A 17,650-nucleotide genomic window follows, 5' to 3' on the forward strand; every position below is an offset into this window, starting at 1 on the left:
AAGGAATATGGCAGAAGCAACAGCAGTCAACATGAAGTTTGCCGAGCCAGACTGAAAGTTTCCCACTACTGTCTAAATAAAGTAGATTCACATCTATGGGATGTTTTAAAGGCCCCAATATTCAGTATTTTTCTAACATTCTCACAGGTATAATAATAATTCACTAAAAATGACCCCAAACAAAGCAGATACAATTTTAACAATAAATGCCATCACCTCTTTACAGTTTAATCTGGTCTATTTTCTACAATATTTAAGAGGAATTTCAGGCTGTGTGTCTGATGCCACAGGAATGCTGATGGAATGCTTTCATTAGCTCAGAGCAGTGCCCACTGACTCGTGTTTCTTTTAGACTTGCATTTTCTTCCCCTCCACTGCCCCAGATAGATGCAGTATTTTACAGTAGGTTCAGCTCTGGGCTCTTCCATGCTGTCTATACACCTCGTACTCTCCAACTCAAGACACACTGGGGTGGTACGAGGTCACCCAACCATCTTCTTTTCTTCTTTGCCTCACACTTTGTACATTTCACAAACATCCAAATTCAGGCAAAAGCAAATCTGGCATTGGCATAAGTGCTGTGTATTTCTGTTTGCAAAATCCCATGCAATAAACAGATTATATAAAGCAGGGAAATTGACTTAAAATCTACTTTATCCAGTTAACATACATGCTGGCAAAAGCATCAACCATCTCACATGAGTGCATAAAACAGTATGGGACGAAGCTGATCTGGTCAGAGCTACTGATAAAAATCACATTGTATAAAGTGGTCCTCTTTCATCTCAGCAGCATTAACAAAACCATCCTGTGAACTGATGCGAGCTATGTATTACTGGCCAATTTTTCACTAAACTACCACAATAAAAGCAGCAAAGAGTTTTGCTGTTTCACAAGCAATTCCAATTGTCCACTCATGACAGGGGGCAACAATCTGTTAATTCTGTGCTGGGCACAGATTATCTTACATAGTTTCACTGTACAGACATCAGAAATAACATTTCAATTGCTAAAAATAGACAAGAGGCCCTGAATTTGTAGCTTACCAAATAGTTTAACAGTTGATTTACAAATAAGCCACAAGAGATGAAAGTTATCTGCACTTCCCTTCATCAAGATTTAACATGGAACAAGTTAAACTGAGCTAAGTGTTTTCTTGCAAAATTTAGGGGACAAAACAGAGAGAGGAATGAAGGAGGAATGAAACCACAGCGCAGGATGGACACAAAAAATCCCCAACTATCACTCGTGCTCATTCCTCTCAGGATATGTATATTTAACAGTCAAAGGAGCATGACAAATCCAACATTGCCGACAGGAGCATCGTCACAGCAGCAGGCAGCTGAGCTGCAGAGCCCCCACAGAACCTGAGCCAGTGGCAGGCAGCGAGCCCAGGCCAAGGTCTGTGCTATGAGGTAATTAGCGCTCAAGTGAGGCTGCTTTCAGCAACGAGGGCAGGGTGGGCTTGGATCACGTGGAGCAAGGAAGAACTAGAACAGGGAGATTAGTTTCACTAGAAAAAAAGAGAGTAATTATTCACTGATTTAGCTGATCTGGGGTAAAAAATTACTGAAGTCAGGAGATCATGGAGTCTTTCCATGAATTATCAGATCAGTTAGCAGTGAAATGTGAAGGAGAATATAGTTTTTCCTAATTTGCTAACATGTAGCAACCACTTGTCATTTTGTCTCTACCAGAATATTACCTCTTGGTGATTATGAAAATATCTTGCTTCATACACATGCACCAGAACCAGAACCAGATCCTGCAGCTCAGCGTGAAATGACAGGGAGAACCCAGTAACACGGCCATGCCCTTTGCCATTTATAGATTGCAAGTGCAGATATCATCACTGCTTGAAGCATTTATCTGGCCGGTGCCACAGAAAATGCCGTTATTCTTGTGAATCATTCTCTTTATTAAAATTTCTTTTTTATACTTGAAAGTCTTTAATAGGTCTTTTTTATGGTCCAGAAAAGAAGAAAGAATCCTTAGCAGAAGAAAAAAGGATTTTCTGGCTCCTTGTCCACCAGTAGAGAGACTGAATTTGAAAAGGTTAGCCCCGGTGTAGAAAACACTGTGACATCTAGTAACATGTCAAAGCACTTGGTAAACAATCACTTCATAAAAATATGGCATATGTAGTGGAAGGGAACATAAAATGTCACTTCATAAGAATAATTCTAAAACTTAAAACTAAAATATAGAGGTTGCTGAAGTTGCCTCTTAATGGTGTTTACATTTATGTGAGGACAAAGTAGACTAAAATGCCTGCTATTTTTTCCCCTGTATTTATATGAAATATCATAGTTTCTACAAAAAGGTCCTTGAATATTTGAGTAAGCTTTTACTTCAGCATCTGTCAGTGTGAGTTTGCAAAAGGCACTCCTTTTATCTTCTGGAGAGATTACAGTACAAGCAGCAACAGCAAGAGCTTTGCCGTGCTATCCTGCATTAGGCTCAACTGACACTTAGGAGAAGCATGAGTAGGCATGAATACTTTAGATTACAGACCTTCAGCTGAAGCTAGAATTAAAGTTTCTGTCCTGTAGGTTTTTTCAGTGAAGGCAATATATCAAGTTGACATTTGTGGGCTGAGACCATAATGTTCGTTTCACTATAGCTGACAAAATATATTTTACCAAGCTGAAATTTCCTTAAACATGACAAAGGAAAGCGTAGTTTCAAAAATCACCTAAAGTCCATTGTGAAAAGTGACTATGATATTTAGGGAATGTAGTCACACTGGTTAATCATCATACTCTGAAATGATTTCTGATGTTCTGAATATTTAATCCCTGGTTAAGAGACTTTCTAATCATGTAATTTACAACAACATTGTTTTAAAGTTAATAAATAATGAAATATAAATGTGAATAAAAGTTTACGCACTTGTTTTACCTGTATGAGTCCTGGTATGAGTCTTCAGATGATCAGATCTGGAGAACTTTCTCTGACAGGTTTTACACTGGAAGGGTTTCACACCTGAATAGAGAAAAAAAAATCTATTCTTATATCCCAACACTTTTTGGAAGAGTGGATGACATCAGCTATTTCTGTATTTTCAAAAATCTGGATTTTTTTCTACTAGTTACTCTAACTGCTCCCCCCAGCTTCATGCCTACACATTACAAAAAGTCATTAATCAGGCTGCCACACACAGTCCCTTTGTAACCCCTCTTCCAATGTCTGGGTCTGAAGCATCCAAACAGCACCAGCATAAATAAACACCCACTTATACTGTTGGAATAAGGAGGATCTGCAAACTTCCATTAATTCTGATCCTATGGCTTGACACTCCTGCCATCATGTACGAGCAGACATGGCATGAGAAAAATAGCAGCACAGAGGTATATTTTTATACGCTCTCAGCAGGCTTAACTTTATACTTCTGCTACTTACTTTACACACTACACGTAAGTCTCTGAGATTGCTTAACACAAAGGTTCTAGTATGCAGTTGCTAAAAGCATATCATCCCAACAAAGTATTTTTACCACCAGCTTTCAGAGATACTTCCTCTCTAAATATCATTTCAGTGGGATAGAACATCTTTAGTAAAAGTAGTAGGCAGAAATTCTCCACAGAACTTGAGTAAACCAATTGTGAGACAATTCCCTGAAATACAGGAGACCCAAACACAATTTCTTGCTGCAGCTTAATCAGAGGAGTATTCTAAAACCCCTCCTCATGTCCCATGCAGGGTGCTCTCATGGTTCAACTTCCAAACAGGAGGCCAGAGTCATTGTCATCTTGTTTTCTGTGATTTTGAGAACAGCTGTCTCCCCTGTTAATCTAGGCCTCCAAGAACTCCAGAAATGCTGAAGCGGGCTGTCTTGATATTTCCAGAAAATAGTGTATGAGCAAAAATCAAATTGCTGAATTTCAAATGAACTCAAAAATAGTTTGGGCTGTCTTAGAATATTCCACCCAGTAAATGATTGACAAAGAAGGCTCACAAAGTCTAGCTAGGACCCAGACCTGTTCATGACTGCTATTGCCTTCTCCACAGTATGTTAACAGCTGCTATACACTTTCCAGGTTATTTTTGGCCAGCTGCACTCCAGCACAATCCAGACAGCCAGATCTTCAACATTTCTCTCCTTGATACTCCTAGAATTCTTCTTTAGTTGGCAGAATTCAAAGGCTCAAATCCAAGCTTAAGTGTCTTGCTGAATTAGGTACTTTTAGCTGATGCGGCTTTTCCTTCTCCCTTCTGCTTTCCACGTGCAAGTGCACAGTAATTCCACCAGCCTTTCAGGTTACGCACATACAGGATTCACATATTAGCATTGCCAAACAAATATCAGAATATCGACAGTAGCATTTATCAGATTACTCATTGGCAATTCTTTCTTGCAGAACTGTTTTTAAAATAATGTATTTCCTATACTGGGGATACCATATAAAGCAAGGAGTTTCATTTAGAAAGCTGCTTCAAAAAGATGGTGGCAGGACAAAAAGCTTGCATATACAACCATGGCAGAAATGCCAACAACAAGAACAGTTGCACCCCCTTCCTAAAGCTAACTTTAAGAATTTGTCACTGCTGGCATTGTGCATGAGCAGATACAACATCAGGAAAATAGAAATTTCAAGTATACTTTTTGGATCACAATTCACATATAAAGGTGAACTCTAAAGAGTAGAAGTGCATTGCCAACAAACCTGTGTGTCGTCTTTGGTGCCGTTTGAGTTGGTCTGAACGAGAAAATCTTCGTTCACAGTCCTTAAAATCACACTGATAGGGTTTTTCACCTGCAAAGTACAAATGGTTTATCAGAAAATGTGGCTAAACTGGGGAACACTTCAGCTAGACTCTGAAGATTCAGTGTGTTAAAATAAGAAGTGCAGACTTCCTTCATTTCTAAAGCAATCTAGTGAAAGGCCAGTCTCATTTGCTACAAAACCATACAGCTGTGTTGGAATCAGTAGGGTAGGGCTGGCACAATTTTACCACTTTGTCACTGATCTTAAATCTGTTCATTCTAAAAAATGGTCAACTAGGCAAAAGCTACAAAAAACTTTAAGGTTACATGATTTTTAAATTGTTTTCTTCTGGAAAAGAACAGAAATATTTTGTTTTATATTTCTGTGAAAACCGCATTAAGCTCTTTCCAGCTGTTTCAGTTATATATCATTTGTACAAGGGAACAACTTGCAGTTTGCTCTAAATTGGCTTTGAAGTAAAAACTCAACAAGTGAGGTGCAAATTTTAACTATACTAAATGAATTAAAAGAAAATGAAGAGCACAATTCCACCACAGAAATATACGCAGTCTTCTGCAAAACACAAATTATGTTTCTTCTGTAAAGCACCACTAAATAGAATTTCACATGTAGCTGCACACCTCCCGCAGGCAAGCCCATGGATTATTGCAAAGCTTCATGTGAATATAAACTCTTCCTCCACACCGTACAATTCTGCAGAGCTCTTCAGGAAGTGTTCTCCCTAGGATCAAATGCAAGCTTCTGACTTAAAATAAATAAATAAATAAAGTTTTTGAAATCCCTATAAGCTAGTGTCTCAGATGAACATGGTTTTCAATGCAAAGGGCTTCACCAAACACGTAAAGATTCAAAAAGAAATGCAGAAATCAAGGACCTTGAGGAAAGAGGGAAACACTGCTGGATTGTAGCATACTGCAGAGTTGGTGAAGATTTGGCCAGCATGAAAAAACTTAATCCGTATGCTGTTACACGAGGAGCTGTATGACATCTTAGATCTGATTCTCGTCTACTCTAAGGCCCTTTTGCACAACACTGCAATCCTGCAAGAGACTGATATAATTACAATTATACCTACATAAAGTCTGTTTCCAATGCCACAGCCCTGCAGAGAGGCCTCAGCATAAGAGCTAAGGAAGCATCTCTCACTGCAAAGCTGGAAGATCCTGGACTTTATCTGGAAGGTACACACTAGACCAGCTGGGACCTGCTTTATCTACTGTGGGAAGCTGAGATATAAAACAAAGATCAAGCATGAAGGACCTAAAGAACAAAACAGCTGAAAATAGAGGGTGGAGTGGGTTTAATTTCTCCAGGTGTATTTTTAAATACATATCACTCATAAATCTTCACTCTAAGTGTCTGCATTTCCAATTATATTATGATAAGGAAAAGGTTTTTCTGAGCACCAGTTGCAATCTTGAATGGGAACTGTAAATTTAAGGTACTACAGAGGAATATGTCTGTGATGCCATGTTCGTCTTCTTCATCACTTGTGAAAGTTAACTGCTGTGTCTTATAGAAATACTTGTTTGAAATCATTAGGATAACTGGGCATCATATTGGATTAAGGGGCTACAGACATTTCTGCTTTCAGAAAGATTTTTTTCGGCCTGTCATTAGACACCAGGTAAGAACTATTATGGAATCATTTGAAAGGCTTATTGACAGAGCTATCCTGTATTTGTACAGGACTGTAGTCTTAGATACCAGTACCCTCTATTTCATTTAAAGGAGAAGCCTTCTGATCTAGATAACAGCATAAGTAGCATATTAAGAGCAGCATTCCAAATTCATACTGGTGTAGGTAGGATCAAAACTTCACAAAAGCAACTAAATCTGCAAGAACAAGTTAACTTCCTGTGACAGTCACCCAACGGAGTTTACTGGTTCTCAGACTTAGGTGTGGATAACTTCCACGTCTGTCGTGCTTAATTTATTAGCATAAGGGATTAAAGTTGCCACAGGTGTTTGAAATAATTCCGTACACTTTGACCACAAGGACTCCCAGGGGGGTGCCTGCTTTTCAGAAACCACTTACTTCCAAGGAATTCAGCCCTTTGGCAGATTTAAGAGGGGGAATGTCAGCAGAGCAGAATGCAGTGACAGGATGATTGTCCGCTAATTGCAATATAAACGCAGAAGATAGTTAAGGAGGTATTTGAATAAAACAGTATAGGAGGTCTGATGGCATGTACCTTAAAGTATTTCTTTATACTTTGAAATATAATCTTGATTAAATTGAGGACAAATTTAACCAATGCATATAGGAATCGATCCAATTTGCTTACACAGAGATATACTGACACTGCAGAAGACAAAAGATAAACAAACAAGGGGCAGCATAATATTTGGACAGAAATCCTAATTTCTCTTTCCTTCTACATCTTCAATGTCAGCTAGTGTCAAGCAAAATGCCTGCCAAAGCCAACTGACACATACCTGTTAGCTTCCATAAATTTCTGTAGAACAGGATGACAGAAACGTCCCAGATTAGAAAAAGTCTGCTGGTGCCTCATTAAATGACTATACAGAAAGGGACTCTTGGACTGTTAGAGCCCCTCCATTAAACAGCTGAAATCTCTCAATGCACAAAAAATACCCTATAATATTGTCACCTTCTGATGTGGCCCTATACAATTTCAAAACAAACCAGGAGAAGAAGATGAAGCTTCACCTGTCCTTTCACCTGTGACTCAGAGGTTCCCACAATTATTTACAGTTCATTACTAAAAGACAGCATGCAACAAAAAGGCTACACTTGGTCCATAATGAAATAGTCAAAATGAGAGAGGATAGGTGGAATAGCAGTTCTCCTAGAACAGTATTTAGAAAAACGTTTAGAAAATTAAAAGCTGAACAATCACAGAATTCTGAATCAGCCTTTGCATTTATCACAATAAACACTTTTAATAAATCTATTTGCTCAAGGCAGATTAACTTAAACTAGAGGAAGAATGCACGCCTCCTCTTGTGAAAATTAATTTGCACAGATGCATAGAGAAACAGACATTAGCACTGCTGTAGCAGTTGTACAAACATTCACAATCATTCCATTTAATTAAGGCATACAGCAAGAGCAAAAGCCTGCTGCTAACAAGAAAACATGAGAGGAGGCTGATTTTGAAACTAAAGACGGCAAGTCTGAATGAGAATCTGAAGGCTTGTCTATACTCACTTCACCGCCATAAACCCTTTTGCTTCTATATCCAACTAAGCAAATGAGCACAATGCCATAATCAGAGCTTTACTACACTAGTGTAACATGTTTCTATTCAACATAATTTGCTTTAGCAAACTTAGAGAAAACTTACGTCTCTGTTTAATAGGGAGCCTTCATAGGTAACTTTTTCTGTCATCTTCACGACACAGTTCAGGTGTGAGAAGACATCATTACTGCTGTGAAACTGACCTCATATTTTAAATACATAAATGATCTTATTTTATCCAACAGAAATGAAAGCCTAAAAGTGGTGCATAACGGGTAAGGCCAAAGGTCCGTCCAGCCCAGCAGTCTCCCATGGCCCACTGAAGATACAGGTATTCCAAAGCAAAATTGGCAAAAAAGTTCTAATCTACATGTTACCACACTAGACTCTTGCAAGAGTGCCTGTGCAGTTCCTAGCTCAAGCACAATGACACCCATTTATCATTGCTTATACAGAGGATATAGCTCTGTCTTTCAAAGGTGTTGCAATGATGAACTGCACTAATGACTGTAAGGCATTTAGCAGCATGGTAACACACACCATAGTGAAAAGATACGGGCTTAGTCAAAGCAACGAAGTAATCCTTAGATGAGTAGTGTAAAAATGATTATTAGACCATTACTTACACCACCTAGAGCCTCAGAAATTCACCACCAAGAGCCGAGTCCCCTACCACATAAAGGATTACCTTCCTGATTTACAGATTCTATTATTTTATTGTAGAAACTCATGCCTGCAGTTGAGCACTGTAAGGCTGAAGAATATGCCTAACAAAAAGGCAGAGGGTATTTTATCTGCAAAAGTGCTCCGTTTTTCATCAGGGTAAATCCACAGTTTTTCCAATGTGTGGCGCTATACCCAAAGGGGCTGAAGCAAGTGTGGTGATATTTCCTCCATACATTAAATTAATGAAGGTCTAGACATCAACTTGCTTCCACAAAGAAATCTCTGAAGTCTGCTACAGGACTACAACTCACATTAATTGCTGAACTGTTGAAAAGTTATATGTATTTTTGCATTTCCTTTCAGGGCCTATCTACTGCAGCAAAATACACCAAGATAAGAAAAAAGCTTTTTTGGCTGTACATGTTTCAATAAAGGCATTGTTAACAATGGATAAGAGTCTTGAAGGGTACAAAATGTCAACATATTTTCAACTAAGGCTATGTTGAAACATTGGTAAGAACAGATTACAGAAACCAATTTTGTGCTTCAGGGCCCTATTTGATTTTGCAATACTGCAACTGGTGAATGGAAGACCTGATGAGCCAAGTTCTCTGTAAATATCTATGATAGAAAGGAAAAAGATAAGCAAGAGTCAACGTTATTCTGTAAGGATACCATCTGCTGTTTTAATAGGAGATATATGTTAGTTTATTTTCAAATCGTGTCCATAATTTAAAAATTGATCTAACTCTACACTAAGGAAGGTGGAAGAGCTTCAAACCCATGTGTGAATACAGAACCATCTTACAGGAGGATGCGTAAAATTATACGTTGGCTGTAGAGAGGTATACCAAACAAACAAATTATACTCCACTTGAGCTAATATCTGACAGTTCTCCTAACCTCAAAATGGCTTGTCACGATTCCTCCCCATCAAAATGCTGGAGTGGAAGAAGAAAAGATGCAGCCGTTCATTTAGTAAGATATTAGGTGTTATGTTTACCAACTACCTTCCATCTAAGTGATTTTGCTAACTCCGTTAAGCCCAATTTCTGTATTTAGTAGGAAGTGGTGTTACATAGTTCATTGAGTTACAGACAGAAAGGTGATCAGAGAAACTAAGAGACAGCTACATGATTATCAGCAAGCACCAGTAACCTCAACCTTAGTCATACTGGTCCGTTAAGATATCCCCTCACCTAACAATGAAGAGGTGGAGAAAAGATGAAGACAAGTGTCAACTGTAGCAATTGTAGCTATTACCAACAAAGCACACAAATTCTTCATAGCAATGATTGATCTGCCTTTGGAGACAACTGGTTTGTAAATTTTGCTTTTGATTTAGAATAGTTCAGTTGGAAGGGCCTTACAAAGATCACCAAGTCCAACTGCCTGACCACTTCAAGGCTAACCAAAAGTTAAAGCCTGTTATTGAGGCCATTGTCAAAGTGCCTCTTGGACACTGGCAGGCATCAACTGCCTCACTAGGAAGCCTGTCCCAGTGTTTCACCACCCTTGCAGTAAAGACATTTTTCCTCATGTCTAGGCTGAACCTCCCCTGGCGCAGCTTTGTGCTGTTCCCACACACCTTTCTGATGACCACCTTCTCCACAATGAGGCAAGTTCAGGGTCAGATAGCCAGGAGACTGGAGACGGCTTTACACCACAACAGTCAGTTCAACTGACAAAGGAGTGCTGAAGAGCACAGGACTGAGGAGGACCACATGGGCACCAAGTCCAGACCCTCCACAGCGCCAAGCAGCCAAGAAAAGATGTTAACTCAGAAGTGTTCACAGACTATCCGCTCCAGATGCTCCCATGCAGTATAGTTCTCCAGGCACTCCCAAAAGCTAGGACCAACAGGCTACAGGAGCAGACAAGAAATGAAGGGCATCATGTCCTAAGTATTTATAGCAGCTGGGAATTTAGTTAAGTACAATTTTCAGATGATAATCACAGGAAATAGCTAGTAACTATACAACAGGCTGAGGAACAAAACCTAACTGTCCCTACGAGTCTGACTAAGGGGAGAACTCCCTCCTGATCCTAAATCTGAATGCCTCACCCAGGCAAGTTAAGCAATTACCCAAGCAATTCTCATACTGGCAGTGCAATATCCCCTAGCTTCCTCTCTTTAGCTGCAGCCAACCTTGAAAACTTGTGTTGTCTTACCAATGGCAACATTTTTATCAGCAAATACAAACTTTGGGAGTCAAGCTGGCCGCTTAGAGAAAGTACCTTGCAAACATTTGAGAGAAAAAAAGAAGTGTTACGGTCAACATCAAAATATAATGGTAGAAAGATCTGGGTCCACCTTAACAGAAGAGGTGTTTGAGGAGAAAAAAACTTTTTTCCTATACCCTGTTTCACTATAGCATAAACCAAAGGAGAAGGAAGGGGTGTTTATGACCTCAAAGATATGGGAAGAAGTCTCTCTTGGGATGCTAGACTTCCATAGTCCTGTCCCCTGTGTCTTCTGGGGATTTTCTGACTCTACATGCCTAGATTATAAGTAGTATAATGCTAGATATCTTCTCCATTTAAAGGGAGAAAAAAAAAAGAAAAAAAAAGATGTAAGATGTGTCCTTGTGGTGCATCCAAAAATAATATTGTGAAAGCCAAGCAACCAAATGGAATAAAATATAGAACCAAAACAAACAAATTATGATTGCTAAGGTACAGAGTAAATCAATTTAGAAATGAAAGAAATAGTGATTATGAGAAAAATTCAGAACTGCTTAGGCATACTCAAGAAAAATACTGCTGTTAATGTGCCCCAAAAGATCTACAAATTTTCTTCTGTTCCCAATTTATTTACAAAAAAAAAATATAATAGCATTTCTGTAGACCTTTGGCTTGGAAGACTGTTACTGTTACAATCCAAATTATCTCACATCTGTAATCTAAGCAAAAATGAAGATGTCATCTGAATATTTTGCAACTTGCATGTTCAGAAATTAAAAATGCTTTCTAATGTTCATTTCTTACCTATCATGGCATTATGCAAGTACATAATGTCACTACACAGTATCCAAAAGAAAAAGTTTGCAACTATTTTTTAATGAAACATTAGACAATCTGCTAAGTCACAACAATATGGACTACCTTCCTGTTATCTGTTTTATCCCTTTGACCTTCTGTTATATTCACAGTTAACTGAACACCCATTTTTATAGATTTTATTCACAGATTTCTAAATTAGCACAGAAAGAGCTGTCTAAATAAAAATATGATAGGCAATAAAAAAAGTGTAAGATGCATATCTAAAGATATTACACATAATAATTACACACTTCCAACAGTATAAATCTTCAAATAGGGGAAACAGTCCTTTTTAATAGCCTGCAAGATACAGCAGGACATGTTATTTCCACATTTTGAGACGTAAACTGGATTGCCTAAAATCAGATAGAACCCAGATCTCACCATACGAATTAGTGGCTTCAAGTTCAATTCTTCATGAAAAGATCCCAGAGCAAGCAAGCTCCTTTGCCAGTCCCTGCCTCCAACCCCAACCAGACACGGCTTATATAAGGGGAGAAAATAATGGGAACTTCTTAGTAGTTAACAACAGTTAAATTTTGGAGCAAGCTTTGATGCTCCTAAATTAAAGAAAAATAGAAAGAAGAAGAAAATTAATGGCCCTGAATGATGTCCTATAACAGTCTGAGAGGGAGAGAGGTGATCTACTTGCTGTCAGGGTTGCTCTGTGTTTTATTTCGCTAGATTCACAGTCTTCTCATCCAAAAGGGGGATTGCCCCAGTGACAGCACGCATCTACCCCAACTGGCACATTCTCACTGTCCCTGACCTGGCAGTTCATCTCTTGCACTTTACACTGTTTCAGAATCGCCCTAGCCATTCTGCTGTCCAGTGCTCTAACTTGATTGATAGCCATCAATGCTGACACTTACCAGTGTGCTTTCTGCTGTGCATCTGTAAATGGGACAACTTAAAGTATCTCTTGTTACAGCCAGGGTATGCGCACATGAAGGGACGTTTTTCATTTGTCTCGCTTGCTGATCGGACAATAGTTGGTGCTACTCCTGGCACCCGTCGGACATCCTACAATGACAGATGTGTATGTTCACAAGCTTTTGCTTAGCATATTGAAAGGCAAACAGTCAGGGGCACTTCTCCATGACAAAGAGATACTTAAATATACCTCACTGCAAACAAGCAACTGAATTCTATTCTACATTAATGAAGTACAACTTTAGTATACCTTAATCTGTTACTTCCAGATTATTAAAATTATTTAATAAGGTAAAACACAGTGAACTCTACTCACTAAATTCTCTCACCAATATTTATATGCAAGACTAAATGGGCCATATTCTAACCTCAGGTATAATCACACAATGATGAAAGTAACACTCATTGGCATATGAAATAGTTTTAGGTATATTCCAATGTAATAGATAAGAGCATTAGCCAGAGTAACATTCCCTTCTTTTAAATATTTAAATATTTTAAATATTTTAAATATCCACGCAAAGTTAATGTATGGGAAAAAATTATGTATTGGGTTAATACAAATTGGTAAAACATAAAACAAGAAAAACTGTCCAGGTGGAGTTGGTGAATAGTACAGCTTTAATGAGTTTTGGCCTCTGTCACAATGTTCCATCAAAGGTGATCTTCTCCTTCTGGGATAATTAACTTCCATAAACAATGTCCATGCTTACTTTTATTCACTCAACAAAAAGCTGGCTCGTGAGCCTATTTCTGAGAACTCGCTACTGAATAATGACTTACTAAACCGTAGAGAAAAGAATAGGAGAAAAAATGCCGTCTAAAAACATTCATGCAGGCTGACAACACAGAAGGAGAAACACAGAAGAGACAAGTACTATGTGATGACTTTGCCATCAGTTTTAAGAAGGTATATTTTTTACAGTGATATTTATCAATGATATAACTGTTCAGAAAGGGAGGAAATTAACTCCCATGAATGATAAGTTCCTTCCAAATATTTCTTTAGTCATTAGGAAACAATCACTTATTATATTTTGTTTTAAGGAAATGTGTTTGAATTAGTAAAGCTTCAGAAATCCTTAAAAGCAAAATGTCATCTAGTACTTTTTATGCAGTCATCAGACTTGGTCCATTGTAACCACAGAAGTTTCACGTGGCCAAAGTGGCTGGAGCTAGAAGTTGGAAGCTGAATTTTGAACCATCTGGAAAAGCTGGTAAGGAATCCTGCTTCACAGATATATTTTAGAAGGAGAAATAAGCAATTTTAAACAACGGTTTCAGAAAGAAATCTTGTATTATACTTCAGTGGTTTCAGTGAAGTCATGACACTTATGTCAAGCATTACTTGATAACACAGGGAAACTGAAATCAAGGATGGATTTATAAAAACCAGTGAAGTAAGTAGTAAGTGACCATTACAAGCAGGCAGCAGTTTTACTTCCCTATGAAGAATGGCCTTCTATACTCACTTGTATGCCTCTAAAAACTCCATGGGTGTGTATTCTGTATTGGGCCCCACAGCTGTATAACATGGGAGCACTGTGGTTCTCATTTTCATATCCTGCTGTATGGCTGTAAATAAAGAGGAGAATAATGGAGAAATGAAATATTTTTCACTACTCAGCTCCATTTGAGAGGTTTCATTTCTTAAGTTGGTGATAACGTATGTAGAGTTCGCTTTTGTAGCCAGGCTATCCAAGCTCAAATGGAATTCACTAAAGGAAACCTGCTCCACCTTCATATGAACCCGCTCCCTTCCAGCACAATGTACTGACTCCATGCATACATCTATTAGTATCCATTAAGGCAGTCCAGAAAAAAAAAAAAAAAAAAAAAAAAAAAAAAAAAAAGCCATGATCTGAACTCTGATGCATTTCCACAAAGATTTTAGGTAAGGGGAAAAAATCCACATAGCAGCATAACTGTGTCATGTGCACATGTACACATTATTTATCAGTTAAATGTGGGGCTGGCTATTGCTAATATCTTTTGGAATGAGCAAAATGCCTCAAGTTTCACATTAAGTGCAGTGGATTTTTGTCAGCACCTCATGACTCAGATATTACCAGATACTACCAAGAAAGTGATGACATTTATAAGAATAGCAGTCATGTACTCATAAACAGAGATTACAAATCAATGTCCAAACTATTTATCCCACATATCAGTTTGCAGGATACACTACAAATTAACCCTTTATAAAAATAAATAAATAAAAAGGTATAAATTATCAAGATTCCTTACACAGAATTGTGACAATTTTAAAATTTTGTAACTTTTGTTGTGGTTTTGGGGTGTCACAATCATATGCTTATTTACTTATATTTATTCTTCAAAATCCTACACTCTGCTTTCCAGAATATCAGGGATATTGCTGTTTTTCCTGTCTGCAACCTTCTTAATGTAAAAATAATGTAAATGAACAAGTATGTTACATTAGTGTGGACATTGCCACATGTATGCATATATACTGGCAACAGTACGTGTTCATATTTTACACTGCACTAGAAATAAGAAAGCCCAGAACAAAGCCCAAGGGCACACAGCTAGGGACAAAGATGGATACATAGGATGTTATCCCAGTCTTTGCCAAATGCTTGCAATAGCAATTTTAAGGGGTCCCTGAGGCCCAGGCTCTCATTTCACTGGTCCTTCCTTTCTCTTCACTCAAAGTTCATGTGCAGAGTAGAATTACAAGGAAGTTTTAAACCTCTTAAGTGATTTGCAGAACAGCCAGTGGAACTGGAATGTGGGAGACGTCTCAACCATTTGTGAACTTCGCTGAACAGGAGGGGAGCAGTATTTGTGAACAGCTATTACTGCAGCATGCAGGTCACATTCCTTGTTACTCGTCCACATAGCGGCTTGCAGGCTGCCACCTGGCAGATGCGTTCCTTTAGATCAAGTCCTTTGCTGCTAAAATACCAGATTCAAATCCTGGCTCCACCTGGCCATTCAAATGAAAGGCTATGCCTTTAGGAAAGCATGCTCCGTTTGTTTCAATTTTAACTGGCAACCGAGTGATTATAATGAAGTAATTTTTAGGGTGGTGGCAATAAAGTATCTCTGATCTGTAACATTCTGTAATTATAAGAGAAATACCATTGTCTGATTTAAACGGATTAAACACTTCTCTAGACACGTACCATGTCTAACTGAACAGGGTCTCCTCTCTGTTTAGGGTCCAATGTGGTTCTTAGTGCCTTAATACAAGTAACAAATTATCATTTGCACAATTCGCGCTCCCCACTAGCATTGAATTTTCCTCTCTATTTAAAGGCAGGAAACTCCACAGATGAAAAAAACAGTTGAAAAGCACCCAGTCCATGGTGATAGCCATGTTAATCACAAATTAAAACAGAAATAAGAACTGCTATTTATAAGGAGGGATTTCTGCAGTAGAAGCCGTTGCTGATCTGTAATACATCAGCAAATAAAGGGTAAATATGAACTTCAGCATTAGTTACTCCACATAACTGTACCTCTCACCCATGCCTGCGTTAGCAACCTTACGCCTTACAACAAACAAGAGACACTGAGTCAGACAAGACTTTGCAGGACAGAAACTTTAGAAGGAGAAACAACAATACGCAGTAAAAGGTTAGGCCACAAAACCCAACCTAACTTTCCCTCCAAATTCCCATGGTTTTCATCTTTCAGTGATGAACGTTTTTGTAAAGACCAGTCAGTTCTGAAATAATTCCTCCCAAGAATAAGAAACAGAACAAAGAGCCTGTCTGTGCCCTCAAGAGTGACACTGGACGGGAGTTATCCTTTGGATGATCTCCACCTCAATTTTTATTGCTTATTTGGGAAGGCTTCCTCAGCATTCAGCCTTTTTGAAATTTCCTCCCATTATTTCTAATTATACTACACCATAACTGTACACACAACTGCAAAGCCTAGAACATTAAAACTTTTCAGAGCTTCTTGACCCACAGTATATGAACAAGTGAACAGCCACAGCTCCCTGTGAGAGGTGTTTTAATAAGCCGTAACCAGAGCTCCCATTTTACATGGTCAACATTCTCATCAACCCTGGCTGGTACTCAGCGTGGTCACATGGATGATGGCAGTAAAATCAATCAGGAGATTCCTTGGTTAAAATTATATTTATTCACTACAAAGCCCTACGGAATAATCTGGCCTCCAGGGAGATAGAAATTAACAGGTGACTGCTCCTTCAGCTTAGTGAAGAAACTGGAACGCTGAAGGGGAGTTTTCACAACCAGTCCCTGTTGCTGCTCTCTTCACTCCAACCTTAGCTCTGCATCGATAGTAACCTGATTGTGAAATACATTTTTTTTAATTCCAGCTTCTTCACTCAGTGCATCCGTGGTGTATGCCACAAAAGGTATACCATGCTTACACAGCTGTCTGGCTTTGTAATGCTGCAAATTATATACTAAAATAAAACTGATACAAAACTATATGTATGTATACACACACACACAAATCTCCTAAATACATTACTGAAACTCAAACACCTGCTTTACTGCATACAAGAGATAATGATGGAATGCAGTCCTACATATATGAGCAATACAAATAACCAATGAATTTATACCTCCAGTACTTCAAGTAACTGGAAATCTTAAGAGGGTAGGAAATTCCTAATTTCCATCTTTTCTAGTCAGGCATTCTACATTTAACTAGGCAAACAGACAATGCCTCATACACATAGGCCACAAAAAGCATAAAAATTATAACAAAAATTGTCCTGATACACTCCCCAGACTAGGTAATATCATAGGTCTCCACCAAAGCTCTGTAATACCTACATCGTACATCCCAGATCCACTGACAACTGTACTGTCAGTTAAAAAGATGACGCCTCCGAGATGATATATACTGTGCCGTTCGGATGAGCAGTGCTAATTCAGGGTAGATGAAGAAGAACACTTCAGGAGGAAAAGGCTCCTCGGACCGGGACACGCATCTTCCCTCCTGCAGGACAGGCTGCTCAGCACCACCACCGCAGCCCGGGGAAGTGCACGCAGCACGCCTGGCAGCTCAGCCGCGGCTCCTGGGCTGCCTCCCTCACCCCCAGAGACACTCAGCTAAGACCAG

At 38.7% G+C, this 17,650-nt stretch overlaps 1 protein-coding gene across 11 annotated transcripts in view; it reads right to left on the bottom strand.

The window, feature by feature from the left end:
* WT1 (WT1 transcription factor) overlaps window positions 1–17,650 on the bottom strand; it is a 96,356-nt gene that overhangs the window by 13,180 nt on the left and 65,526 nt on the right. For 8 of the 11 annotated variants that reach the window (XM_040558727.1, XM_040558726.1, XM_040558730.1 and 5 more), the window contains 4 exons: window positions 14,050–14,152; window positions 12,517–12,667; window positions 4,668–4,757; window positions 2,893–2,985 (listed from right to left, as the gene is read on the bottom strand). In XM_040558727.1, coding sequence (XP_040414661.1) covers window positions 2,893–2,985; window positions 4,668–4,757; window positions 12,517–12,667; window positions 14,050–14,152 — 437 coding nt within the window. The remainder of the gene's footprint in view (window positions 1–2,892; window positions 2,986–4,667; window positions 4,758–12,516; window positions 12,668–14,049; window positions 14,153–17,650) is intronic. The other 3 variants (XM_040558732.1, XM_040558731.1, XM_040558725.1) reach the window with 1 other exon arrangement.

The sequence above is a fragment of the Cygnus olor genome, chromosome 5 (assembly GCF_009769625.2).
Source record: "Cygnus olor isolate bCygOlo1 chromosome 5, bCygOlo1.pri.v2, whole genome shotgun sequence".
NCBI classification, from domain to species: domain Eukaryota; kingdom Metazoa; phylum Chordata; class Aves; order Anseriformes; family Anatidae; genus Cygnus; species Cygnus olor.